Raw genomic sequence first — 27,414 nt, 5'->3', positions numbered from 1 at the left:
AAAGCAATAGACTTGATACTTAAGAAGTAAAGTGGATCGAAACACAAAATTTAACCATATATTCAAAGTTACTAAGTCAAAAAAGGGCCATAATTCCGTAAAAATGACAACCAGAGTTATGCAACTTGTCTTTTTACTGTACCCTTATGATAGTTTGCGAGTGTTCCAAGTATGAAAGCAATATCTATGATACTTTAGGGGTAAAGTGGACCAAAACACAAAACTTAACCAAATTTTCAATTTTCTAAGTATAAAGGGCCCATAATTCCGTCCAAATGCCAGTCAGAGTTACATAACTTTGCCTGCACGGTCCCCTTATGATAGTTAATAAGTGTTGCAAGTATGAAAGCAATAGCTTTGATACTGTAGGAATAAAGTGGACCTAAACACAAAACTTAACCAAATTTTCAATTTTCTAAGTATAAAAAGGGCACATAATTCTGTCAAAATGCCAGTCAGAGTTACATTACCTTGCCTGCACAGTCCCCTTATGATAGTTAATAAGTGTTGCAAGTATGAAAGCAATAGCTTTGATACTTCAGGAATAAAATGGACCTAAACACAAAACTTAACCAAACTTTTCAATTTTCTAAGTAGAAAAAGGGCACATAATTCTGTCAAAATGCACGCCAGGGTTATTTAACTTTGCCTGCCCAGTTCCCTCATGATAGTAAGTAAGTGTACCAAGTTTGAATGCAATAGCATTGATACTTTCTGAGAAAAGTGGACCTAAATGCAAAACTTAACCAAAATTTTCAATTTTCTAAGTATAAAAAGGGCACATAATTCTGTCAAAATGCACGCCAAAGTTATCTAACTTTGCCTGCCCAGTCCCCTCATGATAGTAAGTAAGTGTACCAAGTTTGAATGCAATAGCATTGATACTTTCTGAGAAAAGTGGACCTAAACGCAAAACTTAACCGGACGCCGACGCCAACGCCGACGCCGACACCAAGGTGATGACAATAGCTCATAATTTTTGTCAAAAAATAGATGAGCTAAAAAAGAAAAAAGATCACATTTACAGAAAACAATTAAACAGTCCAAGTCACAAGCCACTTACTGCACTGAGGTGTTGATCCAGTCCATGTTCCATTGAGGTTACATGATATTACTGGAGAACCAGACAGTGTGGAGCCGAGGGGACATGAAAACTCGTAACTGGTCACTCGACCATTGGTCAACTGGGTGCTGGCTCCAGTCACTATGGGAACTATTGACTGACACTTGACTGCAAACAATAAGAGACTTTATCATGTCCTAGATTTGAATAAATTAATGAAAACATGTAAATAATATACAGCGACATATCATGGTAAATAATTTTTTATTATTTATCATTATAAAAAGGTAGTAAATTATATGTAGTATATAAGATAAAAAAAGACATTTATACATAACAAGTCAAACAATTTTAATTGTTTATTCAGATTTGAAAAAATGTCTTCAATAGTTGATTGAAATAATTAACATAAATTCTAAACTTATTACAAAGTGAAAGAAGAGTAACTCGCAGGCTGTTCCAACTGTATGATGTTTGCTTTTCATCACTTTATTAGGTTCGGAAATGAACCTTTTAATATTCAATCAATTAAGAATTTTTTTTAGTTTTATGTGATTAATGTGATTTGTCTTATTGAATACAAACCGAGTCAAAATGCACATCCCAAGCAGTAAAGTGTTAATACTTTTTTCATATTTGTGACTATCCTTATTACCACAGGAAGGGGAAGGGCTATCCCAGCCTGTGCCATCAGTCTGACAACGGACTGTGTGGTTCCCAGCCAGGCTGTATCCAAGGTCACAGGTAAAGGTTGCAATGTCACCATCAGAGATCATGTTGCCATCTGCTGGTGTGGTGGGGTCCTCACATACTGAATAATATTTTTGGGAGGGAGGGTTTAATATAAAACAAGAGATGTGTTTGTCAGAAACACAATGCCCTCTAATGCACCACTTTGATTTTTTTTACCTTTGACCTTGAAGGATGACCTTCACCTTTCACCACTCAAAATGTGCAGCTCCATGAGATACACATGCATGCCAAATATCAAATTGCTACGTTCAATATTGCAAAAGATATGAAGAAGGTTAAAGTTTTGGTTAAAGTTTTGGGACACACACACGGACAAATACAATGACAGACAGGCCAAAAACAATATACCCCCAATCTTTCAATCTGGGGGCATAAAAATGAACAACAATTTTTCTAAATTTTTAATGCACTAAAGCATCTTGTTCAACATGTCAAAGAATAAAATGCAGGCCTTTGTCTACAAAAAAAATTGTCTGTGCTGATGAATGATTGAATATTTATTTTAATTGTTATGGAAAAAGTATATTTTTACTTGCAGCTACGCCAACCATAAACACATTTTTTCGAAAACCACTATTGAAAAAAAAACTGCAATCATACCCCGAAATCAACAAATATCCTCTACATATTTTGCATAGTTACTCACAGCATTGTGGCACCTGTGACCAAGTGCCCGCTGAAGTGCACCTGATCTCTGGAGGTCCACTGAGGTTGTATCCTTGGAGACAGACAACAGTGTAGGATGTCATTGTGCCATTGGTTGCAGATGTCATCTGAGCATTCAGTATTAATGGATCTGGTAGGCACTCCACTGAAAAGAAAAAACTCAGATGTGAAGTCTTGCATATTATCAATTGTGATGTTATCTTGAACTCACTTACTTGTAAATGTATTTTCAGCCAAGCTGTTTTACCCTTTACCACTTAGATACGTATTTTGACATGTTTGTAGTCCCTTAGAAAGTTATATTCAATTAAAGACCTTTCTTACTAGATTCAAGTTTTAAAGGCTTCATTTCCAACCCGTAGTTACTGATGAGCAGCAAACAGCATAAAACCTGAACAGACTGCGAGTTACTCACAGGCTGTTCTGGTTTTATGCTGGTTGCAAAAGCCATTTTCACTTTTTTGCTTCTGATGGGGAAAGGACAATCCTTTCAGAAGTGGAATAGTGACCTCACTTTAATGCATTGTATTCAATTCTGCAACATATCAAGGTCAGTTCACAGTCAGTCTGTAGAAAAATAATTTATAAATACTATTGCTTTAAATAGGTGCATTGGAATTTAATTTTGACAAGCAATGTCTTAAATGAAGATATTTGGCGATATTATTATTGAGCGCACCAGCTTTGTCAATAATAGATTCTTAATGCGTTTACAAGCACATGATCAAAACTATTTTTGATTGATTTAATAACAATTATTAAACAATTGCGACCAATTTATTCAACATGATCAAGATGATTGGGGATACTATTAATAATTGAATCACAGAAACAACTTAGACATGCAAAAGAAGAATGGAAATTATATAAAAACATATGGGCCATGCGCTGTGAAAAGGGGGTTTAATGCATGTGCGTAAAGTGTCATCCCAGATTAGCCTGTGCAGTCCACAGGGACAACACTTTACGCCTAAACTGGATATTTGCTAAGAAGAGACTCACTGTAAACGAAAAATTTCATAAAAAAGTTAAGTGCGGACAGCACAGGCTAATCTGGGATGAAAATTTTTAATGATATTTCTTGTTAAAACTGTTCACAATCTGTCTTAAAGCAACTTAAATGCCAATTCTAACAAAATGTTCCATTATTAATTCATGCTCTGTGAAAAACATTGACCATACTGGTGATTAGGATAAAGTGGTAGGGCACTTGAATAGAAATACACATAGCTGTATATATAACAACTGGCTGAATATTTGGTGTATATTAAAGCGTTTTCTGCATGTATATCAATAAAAATACGTCAGAGATTAAAGATGCATTTAGATGCAACAGCTTTTTAAACAGTATAGCTGTTGGCACAAAAAATGCCAAAGACAAGAAACACAATACACCTACAAGATAAGCATCAAAGTCCAACACATACCACAAGTTGGTGCTGTATCAGACCATGCTCCATTGTTCCCACAAAGCAGTGTTTGAGGACCACTCAAGGAGTACCCCAGCTGACATGAGAATGAAGCAGACGTGGCTGTGCTGTTTGTCAGTAATTCAAGCGTTCCATTACTTGGTGGTTTCAGCTGGCTGCATGCAACTGAACAAAACAAAGCTTAAGTCTAAGACAGCAAAGTATCTTACCCTAAAGATCTAATGACCATAAATGTAATGTATGAAACCTTAATTTCAATAATTACGAATTCCAAAATGGTGATTTACTGTATTTTTTCACATATGCAACCGACAGTAAAAATCATAAAACATAAAATGAGATAAATCATGTACCACATTGAGGAATCGGTGAGCTATAGGTCCCATTTGCATGGCACTGCAGAACAGTTGTAGGAGCTGAAGACGTGAAGCCAACGTCACAACTCACCGAGGCGCGGGTGTACACTCCATCAGAGCTCAACTGTACCTGGCCAGAGGCAGGGGCCTGAACAGCCGCACAGGGAACTGGGCAAATTGTATACTTCAGTTAAGGGAAAGACATTGCATTGTACAGGGAACTGGGCAAATAGTAGGGACAAGTTGTATACTTCAGTTAAGGGAAAGACATTGCATTGTACAGGGAACTGGGCAAATAGTAGGGACTAGTTGTATACTTCAGTTAAGGAAAAGACATTGCATTGTACAGGGAACTGGTCAAATAGTAGGGACAAGTTGTATACTTCAGTAACGGGAAAGACATTGTATTGTACAGGGAACTGGGCAAATAGTAGGGACTAGTTGTATACTTCAGTAAGGGAAAGACATTGCATTGTACAGGGAACTGGGCAAATAGTAGGGACAAGTTGTATACTTCAGTTAAGGGAAAGACATTGCATTGTACAGGGAACTGGGCAAATAGTAGGGCCAAGTTTTATATTTCAGTTAAGGTATAGACATTGCATTGTATTGGAAACTGGTGAAATACAAAAGAGTAGTTCTATATTTCAGACATGGGATAGACATTGGCTTGTACAGGCAACTAGGCAAATACCAGGGCAAAGTTTCTTACTTCAGGTAAGGGATAGACAATGGATTGTACAGGCAACTGGTGGGGAAAGTGTTATACACAAAGACAAATCAAAGATTGGCACAGGCAATTTGTGAAACATAGTTGAATAATACAGACGAAGGACAGACAAAACGTTTGCCCATTTAGAGGGTAGATCTTCTGAAAAAATTCCTTATCAGTTGTATCACTTCATGCAATATTGGTACAGATGCACCTCTGTGAAGATACCCACCACACATTGGGGACGTGAATGTCCATCCAGACCCGTCAGATGAGCAGTTCCTGACAGAGTGACCTTGAAGGGTCAACCCAAGGTCACATGTGTACAGAGCTGTGTATCCACCAGCTATCAGGGTCACGCTGCCATTACTGGGGGCCATAGGGGTATCACACACTGCAAACATAGAAATATATAATATATTCATATATTATTATATATATTATATATATTATTATCATAATGTATTCTATCTTATAAAATAGATTATGATTGATAGTCTATACTGAGAGAAAAAATAATAATTGTGAACACAAACTTAGGCAATTGCACTTTACCGGTATGTAAAAAAGAACGGAAAAGCATACCCTAACCATAACCCTAACCCGCAACACCTAACACCTAATGCAACACCTAATAATCCTTTTTATCCTATACATTTCCTTAGTATTGGGGGCTGCCGCCCCACCTTGTCGATAGTGGTAAACAACTGCTTACCGGTAAAGTGCAATCTAGTCCACAAACTTAATAGTACGATGCAATCTAAGATTTTTAACAAGTGTATTTCAACAATTATGGTAAACTGCATGCGCAACGCTGTGGGAAAATTGGGCTAAATACATGCGTGTAAAGTGTTGTTTCACATTAGCATGTGCAAGTCACACAGGCTCATCAGGGACAACACTTTCAGTTTTATGGTAATTTTTGTTGAAATGAAGCTTTTCCTAGGAAAAATCCAAGCAGAAAGTGTCCCTCCCTGATTAGCCTGTGGACGACACTTGATGCACCTGCATTAAGCCCCATTTTCACAGAATGAGGCTCAAATTAATTTTTGCACAGGCTACAGCTTAAAACTGTTAAACATATAGAAACCGCTGATGTTCCTTTTACAATCAATTGGTCAGATGGCAAACACAAAATCCATGACACGTTTGAGAGTTACTCAAGTCAAATACAGAACAGGAATTGACGATACAGCTTAGCTCAAAAAAAGAATTTACAATTTTGTGTAATTATCTCTGTGCTCAGTACATCACTGACAACCATGTTAAACTTACTAAATTGGAGTTTTATGTTCTTAGTATCTGTTAACCCTTTCCCCCATAAGAAGCAAAGTAAAAATCGATTTTTTGCAACCAGCATAAAACCAGAACAGCCTGCGAGTAACTCGCAACTCTTCGGTTGAAAATGAAGAATTTAAAACTTGATTATAGTAAGAAAGGTATTTGATTAAATGTAACTTACTAAAGGACTACAAAGGTGTCAAAATACATACCTAAGTGGTAAAGGGTTAAGAAAAAGGGGAGTGAAGAAAATTTGACAAAAGGGAATCAATCCAAAAATAAAGCAGCTGCAGATAAAAATGCACATGTACTGCCTACAAACATTTATCCAAGAATTACGTTTGAAGTTCGTATCTTTGAAGTGTAAAGAAAGTCATTCTTATGACAAATATTAAATAAATATATATATATAACTTTATTTTGTCATACATGAATAGCTGAACAAATAATTAGAAAAAAGTTTACAGTAGTTAACAAAAAGTATTAGAATAATATGTATACATAGTTCACTATCTTAAACTTCATCAAAAATAAATTAAATTGACATTCTAAAAGTAAACTTATGTAAACGTATATTTGAACTATTATTTATAGGCATGGAATTAAATCAAATTGATATTGTTTAGGAAAATAAATCTTCAAGAGGTCAACGAAACCCAAAACAGTAAACATGTGGTATAAACATTAAACAAATAATATCATGGTGCACCAATATATTAGGGAATGAGAACGTACATCCAAATGTATTCTCAAACCAATGTTGATCAAAACATGAGAAAAAATAGTCTGGACTTTAAGGTACAACAACAAAATTCTAGAATAACTTCTATAATTACAGTTCATGTTGCAGATGTTTCTCAACAATGATTTTGTAGTTGAAGATCTGTTCCACTGTGCTCCGCTTGGCTATGAGTCCATGCTCATCCGCCAGCAGTTCCTCAGCCTTACTTTTCAATTTGCAAAAATTGAGGTTGCCCTTTTTTGTAGGGATATGACTAGTGACTGGGTCCACTCCTTGGGCCACCTCTTCTCTTCCCAGATCTTTTGGCATAGCGCCGTCATTGCTGCAGTTGTTGCCTCTCCTTCATGCTTAATCAGCTCTGAAGGGACGTTGTCCACTCCCGGAGATTTACCTGCCTTAAGACTTTGCATGGCCTCCTTCACCTCTGCCTGTATGGACAGACTTTTGTCATCCGCTTCTGGTCTGGGATCGTTCTGAAGGAGTCTGGTATAAGCGGGTAGTTGTAGAGGTCACTGCAGTGTTCAGTCCACCTGTTTAGGACTGCGGAACTCTTGGTAAGGAGTTTCCCGCCAGCGTCTGATATAACACTGGCCTTGGGCTGACTAGTCTTGGTGAGGGTCTTGAGGGTGATGTAAGCCTTATTACTGCTTCCTGCGGTCATCTCTCTGTCGATGATGATACATTGTTCGTCAATCCATTCCTTCTTGGCCTCTTTCATCTTCTTCTTTACCTCCCTGTTTGCTTTCTGGTAATTTTCGCTAGAGTCAAGGCTAGTGACGTTCTCATGAACTGCATAATCATCATTAAAAAACACCTGCAAGATCAACACGAGCTCTTACACAACTTCATTGACTTTAAGAAAGCTTTCCACTGCGTATGGCATGTTATGAGAGGATTCAATATTGATGAAGGACTGTTGCAAGTCATTGAAGAATTGTACAGATAGTGCAATACTTTCCAATGGACAGAAAAGGGACTTCTTCAGGATTTCAAATTAAATGTATCCCTTTAATCCACAATACAAGGTTTTGTGCATTGTAAAATTTGACGCGCCTGCGTTGAGGAATGTTTGACACCAATACATATGCTTGTTGTTCAAGCGGCAAACTGCACCATTGTAAGTAGAAGTCTACCCCACAAGTTTGAATGACAAGTGCAACCATGCATGGTATGTGGGGATAATTATACGGGCTGAAAAAAGTAAGTGTTCAACCATATTGTCACACCATCTGGATCACTTGTGAAACTGTTCAGCGTATAATATTGAAAACATATGCCCTACCGCTCTATTTACAGATTTTACTATGGACAGCAACTCTAGATTGGATTTTGAGATTGCACAAGGCACATACGGGTTACTGTCTTACGGCATTATCTCAGAAAAAAACAGGTCTTTGAGTGCATATTTTGAGAACCTGGCTTCTTTGGCCGGATTTGTCACATGTTTAAAGAGAATGCTCTTCCACTGCATTTTGAAAACAAGGTCCCACTGCTCAAGTTCATATTTAGATACTCATTAAAATTGTTCTTATGAAGTAACCTAAATAAATCTGGGATAAATACTTGGCAATGATATTCTTTGTTAACCCTTTCAGCGCTGGAACCGAATTTTAAAGGCCTTTGCAAACAGTTTGGATCCAGATGAGACGCCACAGAACGTGGCGTCTCATCAGGATCCAAACTGTTTGCTATTCTGATAGTATTCTTTTAAAAAAATCGAAGAAAATGCTAATTTTAGAAATTCAGCAGAAGACATTTTAGCAGACGACAAATTTCCCAGCATGCAAAGGGTTAAGAAATCGCATCAGTCTATTAAGGAACACATGTTTGGCAAGTATCAACAAGGAAGACTACGTAACTGTCCAAAAGATGAAAGTTTCTTGCGTCAACACCTGTTTTTGAGCCATATCACATCAATAGACTAATCGAAATATGTCATAAATAATAAGCCTAGAGTAAACCAAATTTAACAATTAACCTTTATATGTCTACAAAAAAATTGAATCCTCATTCTTTCAATAAAATGGAAATACAGCTACCATAGTGCTATTTCATCAATGGCATTTAAATTCAATAGAATAAATGGTTTAAACCTATTTATTTTATATCTTGATAAAATTGAAAGCCAAAAGCATATTGAAACGCTCTCGAGCTTGTTTCCTGGGTAACGCCATTAATTGGTGTCTTTTTGATTTTTTTTAAAGAATGCTCTCACAGTCTGAATGGATCCCAGGACCTCTCGGTTGCTAGGAGAACACCATATCCTCTACACTGCAGCAACTTGACATACAATCAGTTTCATAATAAACCTACCACAAGTGGGAGCAGCAGAACTCCAAGTTCCGTTTTCTAGACATGACCTAGTGTTGGTACTCAGCATATGGTAGCCAGGGTAACAGCCGTATGAGGCAACACTCTGGGAACCATTTGTAGTTACAGTTACTGAGCCGCTGGCTGGGTGTGACAGGGCAGGGCAAGACACTGAAAACAACAGCAAGATTCATTTGATTAAACATTAGATACAATAATTATTGTTCTTCCAATTTAAATATCATAAAAAGCATTCACCTACTACACTTTAAATTATTTGAAGAAGCACAACAGGTGTTTATAATTTGACCTTAGGCTCTGACGACCTTTTGTTAAAAACTAACTAAAAAATTAAATAGAATAGTCTTTAATCATTTTTTTTAAACCTATTTATTTTAGCTTGATTGCTTTGAAAGCCTTAGGACTATTTGAAACGCTCTCAACTCTGTTTCCTGTGACTAAATCCAGTACTTTTGGGGAGATCTAAAGAACGCTCCCACGGTGAGAATCAAACTGTGACCTCCTGGTGACTTGGCAGACACCATATCCGAAACCCCACAGTGACATTTATTTGTCTTAATATTTGAAGATCGTACTTGATTAGTAAATGCAACATAAAATACTTTTCAATAAAAACAATTCGGCAACACAAAACACAATAGTTATTACTGTGTTCAACAAAATAATACAGCCTACCACACTCAGGTTGCTGATGACTCCAATATCCAGAGGAAGTGCATGTAGCTTCTGTGGAACCCTTTATAGTGTAACCCAACCCACAGGTGAAGGTCACAGAAGAGGTCCAACCATCAGACGTCACATTGGATGTCAAACTTGCAGAAGATGTAAATGGTCCACACAATACTAGAAAAAAGGTGATACAATAATAGAAAGTTCCAATAAACCCTGTGACACCAACACAAGTATATGCAATCCAAAACAAAGGCAAATGTCCATATGATACAGATGTCCCCATATTTAATACTTGTCTTAAAACTCCACTTCTGTCAAAAACAAGGAGTTTCATGATAACATTTTATCCCTAAGTTTGATCTCATCCTTTGAGGTAGGAGTTTGGTGATAACGGGAAACTCCTTTTGGTGGTCCTAAGTCTTGAATGAAAAAGTTACAGTCAAAACAATGTGTTTTATGGCAAAGTTTGACCTTGACCTTTGCAGTAGAGGGACAAGCATTACATACAAAATCTTCCCTTATGGTATGCATCTGTGTCAAGTTATTTTAAAATCCATCAATATATAGACCTGATATGATCTGTGAAAAGGTGTTTCTAAGCATGTGCGTAAAGTGTTATCCCAGATTAGCCTTTGCAGTCTGCACAGGCTAATCAGGGACGACACTTTCCGCTTTTATGGTATTTTTTGTTTAAAGAAAGTCTCTTTTTCACAAAAATCCAGTTTAGACAAAAAGTGTCATCCCTGATTACCCTGTGTGGATTGTCCCCTATCACAGAGCCAGGCCAAAATGCAATGCTTTATGCCTCCAACTCCGTGTGGACATAAAAATGTGACTTATAATGTGGTTGCAAGCTTATAGTTGATGACCCACGACACAAGCTAGCCAGAAGGTGGCCACATATGCTTACCAAAAGCACTCAGTAGCCAATGGTTAGGTTTCTGTTGTTTTCGGGGGTAGGGGGCAATGAAGAGGGGCAATTCTACAAAGATACTAAAAATACCTGAAGGAGTAAGATTAATAGTGCACTCACCACATTTTGGGTTGGCAAAATTCCAAGTTCCGGAACTCCTACACTTGATGCTGGCCTCTCCAGTGAGAGAGAAGCCCGGGTCACAGGTGAAGTTGGCAAAGGTTGAGGTACCATCGGTCCACTGCTGGGCCTGGCCTCCAGATACCGAGTCCAGCGTGTTACATTCAACTGAAGAAAATATGTGTTTTGTTCTGAGAAAACTGGGCATAATTCATGTGTGTAAAGTGTCATCCCAGTTTAGCCTGTGCAGTCTGCACAGGCTAATAAGGGACAACACTTTCCGCTTTAATGCTATTTTCGTTTAAAGGAAGTCACTTTTTACTGAAAATCTAGTTTAAGCGGAAAGTGTCGTCACTGATTAGTTGTGCGGACTGCACAGGCTTATCTGGGACAACACTTTACGCACATGAATTGTGCCCAGTTTTCTCAGAACAAGACACATATAATTAAATCATGCTTGTTTTGTGTGATGTAATTAAACCTACTCAGTCATGGATATTTAATTTAACTTAATGAGGGCTTGGTGTTAAAATTTCTGCTGGATTTAAAAATTATAATAAAGCTGATTCCTCTGAAGCAAACTATAGGTAAAATAAAATTGGAATAGACTTCAAAAGCTGCCATTTCCATTATTATTTGTTTAATTCTATAACCTTAGTCTTAAAATCTGAATAATTCCCCCCAAAATGCTAGAATAAAAACCTTCTTATAGCTTTAAGATTCCTAGACCCGGAGAGTGTTCTGTATTACAACACAAATATTAACATTTATTCCGTGTACCATTCTAAACTGTCATTACCATTTCAAGGAAAAAACAAACAACACCATTGTATCATACAGCATCCTAATTTCATTGAAATGTATTTTTTTATTAATTTTGATGTCAACAAAGAAGAGCCAGTCTGTTAAATTCCACTTTGACAGTAGGAATATATGGAACAATATATGAGTCCCACTCTGGGAAAATGGGGCTTAAAGCATATTCTTAACCCTTTCAGTGTGGGAACCGAATTTTGAAGGCCTTTGCAAACAGTTTGGATCCAGATCAGACGCCACAGAACATTGCGTCTCATCAGGATCCAAACTGTTTGCTATTCTGATAGTATTCTTTGAAAAAAATCTAAGAAAATGCTAATTTTAGAAATTCAGCAGATGACATTTTAGCATAAGACAAATTTCCCAGCATGCAAAGGGTTAAAGTGATGTCCCAGATTAGAACTTGAAGTAAGCAAAGGCTAATCAGGGACGACACTTTCCACTTGTATTGAAGTCTTTGTTTACAAGAAGACTGTTTAACCCTTTGCATGCTGGGAAATTTGTCGTCTGTTAAAATGTTGTCTGCTGAATTTCTAAAATTAGCATTTTCTTAGATTTTTTTCAAAGAATACTATCAGAATAGCAAACAGTTTGGATCCTGATGAGACGCCACGTTCTGTGGCGTCTCATCTGGATCCAAACTGTTTGCAAAGGCCTTCAAAATTCGGTTCCAGCGCTGAAAGGGTTAACAGCAATCCATTATAGGATCTAGTATACTGCGCAGGGCTTATCTGGGACAAAACTTTTATCATATGCATTAAATATAAAATGCTGTTACTTTTACTTTTTCTTTGGGTTAATCCACATTTTCCCAGAGCAGGGCTCATATACAAGGTTTTGCGTCACCAGTAACTCATCACAATCACACCCCACAGGCCTATTTCTTACCGCATGATGGAGGTTGGTGGCTCCACCCAGTGCCTGTAGGATCACATGACTGCTGACTGGTGCCTGACATCGCGTAACCAAGGTCACATGAATATCTGGCCGACAGGAGGTCACCTGACACTGTCACATGACCATTGGTTGGGCTTGAGGGAGACTGACACACTGGAGAAAAGGAATATTTTGTAGGTAGAATCAAAATATTCAACTTATGTTTGAAGAAAACGATCCCTTACTATTAATTTTTTTAATAATAATTATTATAATAATAAATTGTGTTAATTTAAATGATGAATGATGACTTACATGTAAAACCTCACATCTACGAGGCAGTTATTTGGATGATGAAGCAAAATTACATATAAATAGCCTAGATATTTAGCAAAAGAGTGTTTTTCAACTCAAAATAAACTGTAATTTTCCCACTTAGTACTACAAGCACAAGCACCTATCACCTGTCAGATTTATTTTTGCATGTTATGCAGGTCCTTTTACGTTTTACGTCTTAAGTTGTAATATGTAAATAAATTGAGCAAGCAGGACTATTGTATACTATTTATATGTTGACAATAATTCATGAAAAGCCTACCACAAACTGGTGTTGTTGCATTCCATGTCCCGTCTACGCCACACGTTCTCTGGCTGTTGCCCATGAGCTGGTACCCTGCCACACATGTGTACGTTGCGTAACTGCTAGAGCCATTAGTTCCGATCACAATGTTACCAGCCGCAGGAGGAGATAATGCACTGCACTGAACTGGAACAACATTATTAAAATGTACTTGGGCTCTCGGAAAACTATGCTTAATTCATATGTACTCTGCACAGGCTAATCAGGGACAGCGCTTTCCCCCTTCACTGGATTCTTGCTAAAAGGCAACTTCTTTAAATGAAAAATACCATAAGGCTAAGTGTTGTCTCTAATTAGCCTGTGCAGACTGCACAGGCTAATATGGGACAAAACTTTGCCCACATGCATTATGCCCCGTTTTTCCAGACAAAATGCTCAGATGCATGTGCTATACACTCCTTTTACATTCTAGTACTCGAGTCCTGATAGTAGTTGTCTCCCTGAGTACAGTGAAAGGATCTTTAAACCAGTTTGATACACTGTCACTACCATGAGCATATTTTAAGATCGACCTAGTACGCAGTCAGAAGCCGTCCTATTTGTAATCATATTTGAAGATTTACTTCAAATGATTTTCCTTTGAACTTGCTAGCTAAAAATTAACAAAGCCTGGTGTGAGTGTTCCTTGGTTGATTTGATCTTTAAAAACATGGGCTTAATCGATTTTCTGTAGATGATTTTATTTATTTATTATTTTATTTTTTTATTTGAGACAATGATCCTTGGATGGTCCTCTACAAAAATATGTCTTATTGTTGTGATTTGTAGAAAAAAAAACATGGCCACCACAGAAGGCGTTTTTGTCCTTTAATGAGGATGTAGAAAGCTGAATCAGCATGTGAGAGACCACAAGTAAGAGTTTCAAATAATTTGTTACAAATATTGGGCATTTTTGACCAAAGATTTTATGCTATTGTAATCAAAAGCATGAAAAGGGTATTTTTCATTTACTAGGCTATTAAGAAAATATTGGTAGTCATAAATCCAGAAACTGACGATAAATTTTCAAATATTACCACATAAAATCACTCAGTACCATAATGCACCTACCACACTTAACATCCTCCAGGCTCCAGGGTACCATCAGGATTGCATGAGGTCACATGATCATGGCTGCTAAGGGAGTACCCCGCATTGCAACTGAACGTGGCAGAGCTTGTGATACCGTCAGAAGTCATCTGTATGCTTCCCAAAGCTAGGGCATACAGTGGCTGGCACTCAACTGCATAGAAAGAGTCGGTGGCATTAACATCAAAAAGGTGTATAATTGAACATTTTGTATAATAATTGAGTAGCATTGTTTCAATACTTCATTTGTATATCAACTGTCATGGCAATTACACCTAATATAAAAATGTTTGTGGCATAAATGCATAATTTAGACAAAACGTTTCCATAAAGTTCATGATGATAAATACACACAACGGACATTAAGTGGTGTTTTTTAACACTTTAAGTCCAAAAGAGACTTCTATTTGTTGTAAAAGTCTCCCTTCAGTTTCAGGTAAAGTTTGCAAAACAGCAAAGCCTTGACTTTGACCTCAAACTGTGAAATCATTTTGTTAAAGAAGGATAAAAAGCTATACTGTTGAGAATCATACAAAACAAAGTCATTGTTTAATTTGCTTATTAAAAAAAAATACGATAAAAAATATTTACATTTTAAATTCCGCCAAGTAATTAGACATGAACAGTACTGTTAAAGTGGCAACAAGATAAATTGTCACACCATACCACATGTTGGTTTCTGATTGGTCCAGCCAGAAACCATCAGGCTGACAGAGGTTATCCTCCTGTCCATCAAGAGTGAAGCCCTGCTCACAACTAAACATGGCCGACATTCCATCTGCTTGACACCCACACACTCCCATTGGCTAGGGATCCTTGACCATCACACACTGTGGCAAGCAGAAACAGGAGTTTTACACTATTTTTCATGATGGAATATTATAACTAATAGGTAGCTTCACATTTAATATGAGCTGCGCTCTGTGAAAAGGGGTTAAATGCATGTGCGTAGTCCGCACAGGCTAATCAGGGACGACTCTTTCCGCCTATAATTGGTATTTCTTAGAAGGAACTTTTGTTTAAACAAAAAAAATCAGAAACGTGGAAAAGTGTCACCCTGATAAGCCTGTGCGTACTGCACAGGCTAATCTGGGATGACACTCTATGCATATGCTTTAAACTCCCTTTTCTCAGAGTGTGACTCATATGGTTTTGAAAGTGACATTTATCTGATAATACCCCCCATTGCAATGAAAAATATAGGTTGTGTTACATACTTATTGTTAAGTTGTATGGTCACCAAAGAAATAACTAGTCTTGTTATTAAATAAATGTCTCAGTCCTATAAGTATTTCATGCCTGCAAAATACTTAAATGGTCAAACTTTTAAATACATAAGCCTCGCTCAGGGATAACAGGACTTAATGCTTGTGTGTTAAGTGTTGTTCCAGATAAGCCTGTGTAATCCACACAGGCTTATCAGGGACGACACTTTCCCCCTTATCTGAATTTTTGCTAAGAGGAACTCTTCTTATCAAAAAACACAATTTAAGCAGAGAGTGTTGTCTCTGATTAGCCTGTGCGAACTGCACAGGCTAATCTGGGACAAGCGCTTACGCACATGCATTAAGCCCCATTTTCCCAGAGTGAGGCTCTTTTTTTATAAATAACCTGTACATACCGCATGTAGGGAATGTGGTATTCCAGGTCCCAGAACTCCCACAGGTCAGGCTGCCTTCACCTTTGACATAGTATCCAGGGCTACAGGTCACAGTGGCCAAAGTAACCACACCATTCGTTGAATATTGTACAGTGCCACTAGCAACACTAATCTGGGTGTTACACTGAACTGAAATGAGGATAAAAACAAAATTGTGTGAAAATAAAACATTAACAAAGATATTGTATTGACACATAATTACTTAAAAAATGGGCTGAAAGGCCCTATGTCTATCACATAAGCACATTTTTAATTGATTTGGCAATAATTTAGCCTAAATATTTACATCAAGTAGTTTCAAATAATAAAATCTTTATTAAAAGGACAAATACCACATGTAGGCTTTATGTTGTTCCATGTTCCATTAGAGTGACATGTAATCTCTACATCTCACGGAGACTGTAACCATAGTTACAAGTAAATTTGGCAACAGTAGTTTCCCCATCAGTGTTTAAAGTGATGGTCCCATTGGAAGGTGCAACCAGTACTGGACAGGTAACTGCAAAATATAACTAATGCATTGTAGAAACAAATTTTGGTAAAAGTTCTAAATAAATAATACATCTATTATTCTTATATTCATTAAAAGATCGATAACAATTAACAACATCGTATAATTAACCATTAACCACTTCGATACATATTTTCACACCTTTGTAGTCCCTCAAAAAGTTATATTATTAAAGACCTTTCTTACTAGATTCAAATTTGAAAAGGCTTCATTTCCAACCATAGGATACTGGGTGAGCAGCAAACAGCATAAAACCTGAACAGACTGCGAGTTACTCACAGCAGCAAACAGCATAAAACCTGAACACACTGCGAGTTACTCACAGCAGCAAACAGCACACAACCTGAACACACTGCGAGTTACTCACAGCAGCAAACAGCATAAAACCTGAACACACTGCGAGTTACTCACAGCAGCAAACAGCATAAAACCTGAACACACTGCGAGTTACTCACAGCAGCAAACAGCATAAAACCTGAACACACTGCGAGTTACTCACAGCAGCAAACAGCATAAAACCTGAACACACTGCGAGTTACTCACAGCAGCAAACAGCATAAACCTGAACACACTGCGAGTTACTCACAGCAGCAAACAGCATAAAACCTGAACACACTGCGAGTTACTCACAGGCTGTTCTGGTTTATGCTGTTTGCACATAGCCATTTCCACTTTTCTTCTGAGTGGAAAATGGTTAACTATGACAGCCACTGATGACAAATACCCCCGCGATTGCTCATTTCAAGAGGTTGCAAAAGATTGTTGTTGGCTACTTCAGATTGATCACACACAAAGCTTCACATTTATTTATTGAATCACTTGTTCAGTTCAAGGGTACATAATTCTGCAAAAATAATGCAACATACACAAACATAATGTCTTGCACTAATACATAGAATAAACAATAAAGGAATAAAACTGAGAGACAAGTGTGTGACAAAGTACATATTTACAGAATAATAGACAAACCAACAAACCAAATATCCAAATAACCAACACACCAACCATTCCAACAACTGACAAGGTAATTTCACTGTATCCACAACAATTTTTTTTGTGCAGAGGTATAATAACATATAAGTTCGGTACAAATAATGATTAATTGGGCATATCAACTAAACTGTTATATTAAGTTATGAATCATTAATTACAAATATCAGATAAGCATCTATTAATTTAGATGTCATATTTATTTATTATCAAGATAGCTGTTTACATGAGCCAATGACTGGATAAATGTGAAATAACAAAAGTCGTCATAGCTTCCAAATATTTATATACGCTTAACACTTTGCTTTGAATTGTTGCCATTTTTTTTCATTCAGTGCCGAGTCAATTTCATCCATTCAGATTAATTTAATACAGAAACGTGTCTAGTCCTATAACATGAAAATGTATAACGTTTTCATGAATTGCCATCATTAATTTTAGATTTGGCCTGGATAATGTCCCAGTAACTGACAAATGGTCTACTTGAATCAAATGTAGCATGTGGAGGGGAATAATGGCCTTAAATTAATCTAAAAAAGACCAAAATCAGTATGAAGGTTCATGAGACCCTCACTCACCACACTCCCCCTGTACCACTGGACCATGTGCAATATGACTGACACAGGAGCTTACTGGGTCCAGACAGACTGGTACTCACCACACTCCCCCTGTGTACTACTGGACCATGTGCTGTCTGACTGACACAGGAGCTGACTGGGTCCATACAGACTGGTACTCACCACACTCCCCCTGTGTACTACTGGACCATGTGATGTCTGACTGACACAGGAGCTGACTGGGTCCAGACAGACTGGTACTCACCACACTCCACCTGTGTACTACTGGACCATGCGCTGTCTGACTGACACAGGAGCTGACTGGGTCCAGACAGACTGGTACTCACCACACTCCACCTGTGTACTACTGGACCATGTGATGTCTCACTGACACAGGAGCTGACTGGGTCCAGACTGACTGGTACTCACCACACTCCCCCTGTGTACTACTGGACCATGTGCAATATGACTGACACAGGAGCTGACTGGGTCCAGACAGACTGGTTCTCACCACACTCCCCCTGTGTACTACTGGACCATGTGCCGTCTGACTGACACAAGTGCTGACTGGGTCCATACAGACTGGTACTCACCACACTCCCCCTGTGTACTACTGGACCATGTGATGTCTGACTGACACAGGAGCTGACTGGGTCCAGACAGACTGGTACTCACCACACTCCACCTGTGTACTACTGGACCATGTGATGTCTGACTGACACAGGAGCTGACTGGGTCCATACAGACTGGTACTCACCACACTCCCCCTGTGTACTACTGGACCATGTGCCGTCTAACTGACACAGGAGCAGACTGGGTCCAGACAGACTGGTACTCACCACACTCCACCTGTGTACTACTGGACCATGTGCCGTCTGACTTACACAGGAGATGACTGGGTCCAGACAGACTGGTACTCACCACACTCCCCCTGTGTACTACTGGACCATGTGATGTCTGACTGACCCAGGAGCTGACTGGGTCCATACAGACTGGTACTCACCACACTCCCCCTGTGTACTACTGGACCATGTGCTGTCTGACTGACACAGGAGCTGACTGGGTCCATACAGACTGGTACTCACCACAGTCCCCCTGTGTACTTCTGGACCATGTGCCGTCTGACTGACACAGGAGCTGACTGGGTCCAGACAGACTGGTACTCACCACACTCCCCCTGTGTACTTCTGGACCATGTGCCGTCTGACTGACACAAGAGCTGACTGGGTTCAGACAGGATGGTACTCACCACACTCCCCCTGTGAACTACTGGACCATGTGCCGTCTCACTGACACAGGAGCTGACTGGGTCCAGACAGACTGGTACTCACCACACTCCACCTGTGTACTACTGGAACATGTGATGTCTGACTGACACAGGAGCTGACTGGGTCCAGACAGACTAGTACTCACCACACTCCCCCTGTGTACCGTAATTGCTCTATGTTTTCGGACACTTAAAAATAATTATTTTTTTTCGTGTCCGAAAACTTAGATCCGAAAAATATTAACAAAATACAGGTGTCCAAAAACTTAGAGTCGAAAATGGAAGTGTCCGAAAATAGCGTCAATTGTATCTATAAATTACAGTTATACATGTTTGCACTTCATTTTAAATAATTGTAAATGCTTAATTTATTTAACAGAAAGTTACGTCAAGGTTGTACTTTGACCAACGAGTTCAAAAATGAGCATGTGATGTACCGATACACGCTTGTATGAACCTGTAATTAACGCAATAAAAAAGCAAACTATGAATTCTTGGTTTGTTCATTTCCGATAGTTGTTGTGTAACACCTTCCATTGTTCGTAAAACTTGTAATAGGGTGCATCACATTTTGAAACATTTAGTATTTGTCACAGTTATTTAACTGAGAAGGTGTAGTACCATTGCGGTAGATAATTGAACTGTTAATTGACACTTCCCCTGGTTATTGTCATAACGCTTATGCTATCGGGCGAAACCATTGTTTTATACCGGTTTACAAGGTTATTTACCCAATAACGCAAATGTAATGGTCCATTGCCCTCAGGCATGCACCAGCAATGATTTATGATGTTAATCTGGTTGTAAAACTCCATGATCGAAGTGTCATTTGATATCGAAAAAAGGTTCGAAATTTGGTAAAATAACGCTGTAAAATATACTGTCCGAAAACTTAGAGACATGAATAACGGACGAAAACTCGTGTGTCCGAAAATAATGAGTCACGAAAAATAACTATTATTGCTAAAAAAGGGGGGTCCGAAAACTTAGAGTGTCCGAAAACATAGAGCAATTACGGTACTACTGGACCATGTGATGTCTGACTGACACAGGAGCTGAATGGATCCAGACAGACTGGTACTCTCCACACTCCCCCTGTGTAATACTGGACCATGTGCTGTCTGACTGACACAGGAGATGACTGGGTCCAGACAGACTGGTACTCACCACAATCCCCCTGTGTACTACTGGACCATGTGCCGTCTGACTGACACAAGAGCTGACTGGGTTCAGACAGACTGGTACTCACCACACTTCCCCTGTGTACTTCTGGACCATGTGCTGTATGACTTACACAGGAGCTAACTGGGTCCAGACAGACTGGTAAACACCACACTCCCCCTGTGTACTACTGGACCATGTGCTGTCTGACTGACACAGGAGCTGACTGGGTCCAGACAGACTGGTAATCACCACACTCCCCCTGTGTTCTACTGGACCATGCCTGTCTGACTGACACAGGAGCTGACTGGGCCCATACAGACTGGTACTCACCACACTACCACAGTGTACTACTGGACCATGTGCCATCTGACTGACATAGGAGCTGACTGGGCCCAGACATGCTGGTACTCACCACACTCTCCCTGTGTACTACTGGACCATGTGCTGTCTGACTGACACAGGAGCTGACTGGGCCCAGACAGACTGGTACTCACACACTCCCCCTGCTCTGTGTACTACTGGATCATGTGCTACTCTGATGACGCTGCAGGAGTGTGACTGGAGCCAGGTACACTGTACTCCACCTGTGTACTGCATCATGTGTCTGACTTACACATGGAGTGACTGGTTCACATTGCTCCTCTGACTAGACACTCTCCCCCTGTGTACTACTGGACCATGTGCTGTCTGACTTACACAGGAGCTGACTGGGTCAGACAGACTGGTACTCACCACACTCCCCTGTGTACTACTGCCATGTGCTGTCTGACTTACACAGGAGCTGACTGGGTCCAGACAGACTGTTACTCACCCACTCCCCTGTGTACTACTGGACCATGTGCTGTCTGACTGACACAGGAGCTGACTGGGTCCAGACAGACTGGTACTCACCACACTCCCCCTGTGTACTACTGGACCATGTGCTGTCTGACTTACACAGGAGCTGACTGGGTCCAGACAGACTGGTACTCACCACACTCTCCCTGTGTACTACTGGACCATGTGCTGTCTGACTGACCAGTAGCTGACTGGGTCCAGACAGACTGGTACTCACCACACTCTCCCTGTGTACTAATGGACCATGTGCCGTCTGACTTACACAGGAGCTGACTGGGTCCAGACTGACTGGTACTCACCACACTTCCCCTGTGTACTACTGGACCATGTGCCGTCTGACTGACACAGGAGCTGACTGGGTCCAGACAGACTGGTACTCACCACACTCCTGTGTACTACTGGACCATGTGCTGTCTGACTGACACAGGAGCTGACTGGGTCCAGACATACTGGTACTCACCACACTCCCCTGTGTACTACTGGACCAGGTGATGTCTGACTGACACAGGAGTTGACAGGGTCCAGACAGACTGGTACTCACCACATTCCCCCTGTGTACTACTGGACCATGTGCTGTCTGACTGACACAGGAGCTGACTGGGTCCAGACAAACTGGTACTCACCACACTCTCCCTGTTTACTAATGGACCATGTGCTGTCTGACTTACTCAGGAGCTGACTGGGTCCAGACAGGCTTGTACTTACCACACTCCACCTGTGTACTACTGGACCATGTGCTGTCTGACTTACACAGGAGCTGAATGGGTCCAGACAGGCTGGTACTCACCACACTCCCCCTGTGTACTACTGGACCATGTGCTGTCTGACTGACACAGGAGCTGAATGGGTCCAGACAGGCTGGTTCCTAAATTGCAGGTCAACGTCAACATGCTCACACTTCCATTGGTTCCCACAGAGGATAAGCCACCTGACACGGGCTGGAGAGACGGGCAACCAACTGGTGGAGGGAATCCAAATTGAGAGGCAATTATTTTTAATGATGAATAAGGCATTCTTCATAATCATTCCTCACTGCAGACACGTTACAAAATTTAATGCATACCAAATGAAGAGAAAATACTTAACTATTTTATTTTGAGGGTATGTTTTCATCAAATTGTTTAAGACTAACTTCACACAATTTAGGAAGGCATATAACAATTTATTCATCATAATTTAATAGCCTTTGAGTAAAATGTGCTATTTATTATTAATTTATCTATTTGTATTTCATTTTACACCATACAAATTGTTGAGCCTGAAAACAGATTTTTCAAGGAAAATAAGAAACAAATTTATTTAGTTTCAAATATCTTTGTTTATCTATGACATCATAATTACGTTCTGGGAATGCTGGGGCTAATGCATGTGCATAAAGTGTTGTTCCAGATTGGCCTGTATACACCCTTTCAGTTATTAACTGATTATAATTACCTCCCCTGAATGACGTCATCCGGGGATACCCGATTATCGACTGTAAGCAAACAAAGAGGTGTCTGTTTGACAATGTGTGTTTTCAACGGTGTAAATGGACTTAAAATATGAACGAAAAGGTTTGTACTGACCTTATTATTAATAATTTATTATTTTCTTATGCAATTTTGATATTCGGTTTATAATGCTGATAAAGCAGCGGTATTGTTTTTGTCTGTTATATGTTTTCGCGAGGACGAAACGTTCAAACGAAGGATTTTTTACTGAAATAAATCCTGTTCAGAAATGTTGATATAGATTAAATAGGTGGAAATATTGACTTGTTTTATCTAAGGACATTTCGTATTCGTCAAAGTATGAACACTCGTTGGCATTTATATTTTGAAGCAACTAAAGGACGCTCGTACTGGTCTTAGTCATACCGTGCTTTTGTACCAATTGACCATTTTTTTAAATTGAAAGCCAACGGCATCCAATGCAACATATGGTTTGTTAAAAAGCTATTTGTTTGATTAGAGCTTGTACTAAGCTATACCCGGCCCTAATGTGTATTAATGTGTAAAGTACAATGAATCAGTTACCGTGAATGTTATGAAAAATTTTGTTTCAACAGATTAATGACCACGACTATGCTGTCCAGTTTTACACAGCAACACCAGTATTCGACTCAAAACCGGATGGAAAACAGATTCAAGACATTACTGTATCACTCGAGAAGAAGTTGAAGGTAAATTAAATTGTTTAGTCAATTGATTTGTTTAAATAACATTTGGGAATAAAACATTTATAGACATATAATAATTAATATCAATACAAATAAAATGAAATTCTTAACCAATAGGATAAAAACACATCTTATTATTTGTTAACCACGTTTGTGGACTTTGTTATACTGATTTTAATGATCCAAAATAATTGGTAAAGTTGTTATTCACTTGATTTTTTTAAATATTATTAGTTGATCTTCATAAAATTTCAGTCTAACAGGATCTGCTGTGTGCCCAAATGTCACACCACTGGCTAAGGATTGTTAGAAGGCCATGGAGAGCCCAGCTATCATGCATTTCCAGCTGAAGATGATCCAGTTCAAGCTGTTTGGTTGAATAAAATACGAAGAGATGAAGACAGACATTTTAAGGTCAGTTGTTAGTGGTTTCAGTAAAACTTAAATTTAATGATTTTGTATAAAGAAAAAACATGTAAAGTATTATACATTTTCATGTCAGAAAATAGTGTTGATGTGATTCAAAAAAAGCACACATATTTATTTATTCTTTTTTTTTCTTTCAGATAAGTCACAATACGGTTGTCTGTTTTCTCCATTTTGAACGTGACTGTCTTGATGAATCTGGATTTGCTAAGCGGAGGTATCTAAAACCAGGAGCCATCCCTACACTATTCGACTGCTGGAAGGACAACCACATCTGTTGAAGCGAATTCAAGTGGAACGTGCAATTAACAAGATTAAAAGTTTTCACATATTTGATCAGGTCATTCTGGTTTCTCTGTTTGGGATAATAATCAAATTTGGACAGTTTGCTCATTGCTCACTCTTTTCCAAGACCCAATTATACCATGTCCTGGTGTTTAACATACATACCATTTATATGAACATTTGTTGTTCGTGTACATCATATACACATGTAGGCTAATGAAAAACCATTGGCTGTTCATGTAATATTTGTACATTTTTTGGCTTTGTATAAAGTTTTTGATAATTATCTTGATATAAGCATTGATTTAGTTACAGATTAATGCTTAAAGAGTACTTAAAGCTACACACCTTGAAATAAAGTACATGTTCATATAGATGCAATTTGAAAGTGTGCAAAATTTTCATTAAATCTATAGTCTAGTTAGCAAGTAATTTATTATTTTTCAAACAGGAATAACTGCTTTTAAAACTGAAAGAAGGATTTCTATATTAAACACGATTATTTTTAACTTTTTAAAGCGCAAAAAAAGATGGCTTTCTACCTTGTTACCACCAGATATATTCTAGTTGGCATAATAAAATTAAATCTATAGCCTAGTTTAATAGCAAGTTATTTTTTTTTCAAACAGTACTGCTTTTAAAACCGAAAGTAGGATTTCCAGACGTACACATCCATTTCGACAAACGCGATTATTTTTAAGTTGTAAAGTGCAAAAAAAGATGGATTTCTACCTTGTAACCACCAGATATATTCTAATTGGCATAGATAAAATATGTCATTCATACTTAAATTTACTATGCCAAATAAGGTGTGTGGCCTTTACATAAAAATTGTATATACATCTTTTTAATCATGTTTGTTAATTTGTTTTGATTGTATGACTACTGAATAAATAATTTTGTTAATAGAAATTTTAGTTTTTTTTGGGAAATATTAGGTTAAAACTAAGAAAGTCCAATGCATATTGAGACAAATTAGTACTTAAGTTCGTTTCCTGGGAAGAACCATTACTGATTCTCAATGGGGATCGAAACTGGTTGCTCCAGATTGCTTAGCAGACACCATAGCAACTATTTCACTAAGACTCTGCTACAGATTTGCGTAATCCTTGAGTAAAAACACTTTGTAATCAATGATATAAGCTTTATTACAACAGAAATAATGCAAGATAAGCACATTTGAGTAGCATAGTTCATCACAAACAGTATGAAGTATCATTAATTGTAAGATTGATGATGAAAGACAACATGTGAAAGCTAGAAATCATAAACTAATTTAAGGAAACACAATCTGAAAATTACAAACATTCAGATACAGGTATTGCACCAAAATGAGCTGAGATCCTATGATTATATTGAATGAATAAATGTGATTTGAGGTGAATCTCACAAATACTGACACTAAAATAACACAAAATTGAATACTTTCAAATATAATTTAGATTATTTCAATACTCTTTATTTCTGATTACCGGTTTTTCATGGAGCGGAAACACTTGCATCTAACAATTGTTGAACTGTTACGTTCAGATGTCCATGTGTCGAATACATAACCGTCATGAAAAAACACATAGCCTCGTTGAATAGGCTTTTCAACACCCAGTTTTGAACCTTTACCAGAACTTTTGGTCCATTCCAGAATGTTCATGTACAAAAAGTCTTTGAAGATCGGTCTGGTGCTTTGGGTCCATGTGCATTCTTCCAAATTAAGATGTTCTTCCGCTGTTGACACTGTTGATTGTCCTTGACAGTTCATACAGGACGACTTCTGCTTAGCTGCAAATGGCTGGTCTGGATAAGGATCCACAATTAGGATGTTATCCTGGTTGTCACTGAATTTCTTTACCCTGGAAAATATATAAAAAGTAAAGATTTTAACTTTGTAACAGAACATTAAGATTTAAGGTGTTACAAAAAGCACTACTCCAGAGTCTGTTTCAGATACTTGTTTTCCACCTAATAAACGCCACCCCTACCTTCTTTGTGACCAAAAAATGTATAAAGACAATTTAACTAGTGGCAACCAATTCTAATGCAGACTTAAGAGAGTAATGTAACTTATTATGTCAGGGATTTTAATTGAAGCAGAAAGCTGTGTGCCACTATGCATGTTATATACATTGTAAAGTACTATATGCTGTGTGGTCGAGTCAGGCTGACTAAACAGATAAAACTTATTTTTAACAGACTGGTTGACAGAAACATAGAAAAAAAATTACAACATGAATGTGCGTTTTTTAATAAAAAAGCAGGCTTTTTCCTGGCCATTTTGGGAAAAAAGCAATTGCAGGATTGTGAATTTTTCGTGCCAAAAATCAACTGATTTGGGAAAAACTAATATAAAATAACCCTTCACAATCATTCAAATTAGATGAAAAATCATATTATTCATGGTAATGTTCTTTGTTAGATGTCATTTACATATAATTGAGTTAAAATAATCATAACCTCTTCTTTCTTTTTTTATTGGGAATTATTTTTTTCAAATTACAATTTAGGTTAGGGAATGGGTCCGTTTAACTGACCCGTAGATACACCAGGAAAAGGCCTGAAAAGGCGATATAAAATAAGTACCTCAAGCAAAGTTCGGCTTTTGTCTCATTCGATTTCACAGCTTGTCCCCGGCATTTCAACCATATTCGCAACTCTGTAACTTTGCATCTTTCTGGTTGAAGTTGTGGTAAAACAGCGCCAGGGACATCCTTGGCATACAGCTACAAAATATAAAAAGGCAGTTTTAAGCATTATTGCTTCTTTAGAAAAAAATCATGTTACTTATACAACATACAAAATTCATCATATTATTTTTTTAGAAAATGGTTTGAAATAAATATGATCGATACTGAATGTAGTGTAAGTTACATGTTTTCTTTTTTAAAGTGGCAATAAGCTTAAAACCTGACAGCTGAACTTGTGGTGCTTTCATGTTGGGTCTCTGTACCGAGTCATTTCATGTTGGGTCTCTGTACCGAGTCAATATTTATTAGAGTGTATTTATGGTACATGACTATGTCCGGATATATTCATGCCACCATGTGTATGTATTTGCATAATTATATTAATAATAAACTTAGGATTATTTATTATAGTGAATCACATTTTAAACAAAAAAAAAACAAA

The 27,414-nt window shown here is 38.1% G+C and overlaps 1 protein-coding gene and 1 long non-coding RNA gene across 2 annotated transcripts in view; one reads left to right on the top strand and one right to left on the bottom strand.

The window, feature by feature from the left end:
* Positions 1 to 15,252, bottom strand: part of LOC127878699 (sushi, von Willebrand factor type A, EGF and pentraxin domain-containing protein 1-like) — a 32,129-nt gene extending 16,877 nt beyond the window's left edge. Inside the window, exons 1-13 of the mRNA XM_052425229.1 lie at positions 15,106 to 15,252; positions 14,422 to 14,593; positions 13,330 to 13,497; positions 12,744 to 12,905; positions 11,040 to 11,207; positions 10,010 to 10,177; positions 9,317 to 9,484; positions 5,213 to 5,374; positions 4,266 to 4,436; positions 3,910 to 4,077; positions 2,463 to 2,627; positions 1,719 to 1,874; positions 1,064 to 1,231 (exon numbers count right to left, since the gene is read on the bottom strand). Coding sequence (XP_052281189.1) covers positions 1,064 to 1,231; positions 1,719 to 1,874; positions 2,463 to 2,627; positions 3,910 to 4,077; positions 4,266 to 4,436; positions 5,213 to 5,374; positions 9,317 to 9,484; positions 10,010 to 10,177; positions 11,040 to 11,207; positions 12,744 to 12,905; positions 13,330 to 13,497; positions 14,422 to 14,455 — 1,858 coding nt within the window. The 5' untranslated portion in view covers positions 14,456 to 14,593; positions 15,106 to 15,252. The remainder of the gene's footprint in view (positions 1 to 1,063; positions 1,232 to 1,718; positions 1,875 to 2,462; positions 2,628 to 3,909; positions 4,078 to 4,265; positions 4,437 to 5,212; positions 5,375 to 9,316; positions 9,485 to 10,009; positions 10,178 to 11,039; positions 11,208 to 12,743; positions 12,906 to 13,329; positions 13,498 to 14,421; positions 14,594 to 15,105) is intronic.
* Positions 15,253 to 22,887: 7,635 nt separating this feature from the next.
* On the top strand, positions 22,888 to 24,273 carry LOC127879363 (uncharacterized). The gene is made up of 4 exons (XR_008049030.1): positions 22,888 to 22,978; positions 23,473 to 23,586; positions 23,839 to 23,997; positions 24,150 to 24,273. It is a non-coding gene; the product is annotated as an uncharacterized LOC127879363 (long non-coding RNA).
* The last annotated feature ends 3,141 nt before the right edge of the window (positions 24,274 to 27,414 follow it).

The sequence above is a fragment of the Dreissena polymorpha genome, chromosome 4 (genome assembly GCF_020536995.1).
Source record: "Dreissena polymorpha isolate Duluth1 chromosome 4, UMN_Dpol_1.0, whole genome shotgun sequence".
Classification (NCBI taxonomy): domain Eukaryota; kingdom Metazoa; phylum Mollusca; class Bivalvia; order Myida; family Dreissenidae; genus Dreissena; species Dreissena polymorpha.
Note: the sequence above shows the minus strand (reverse complement) of the source record. Positions and strands in the feature narration are given on the sequence as shown.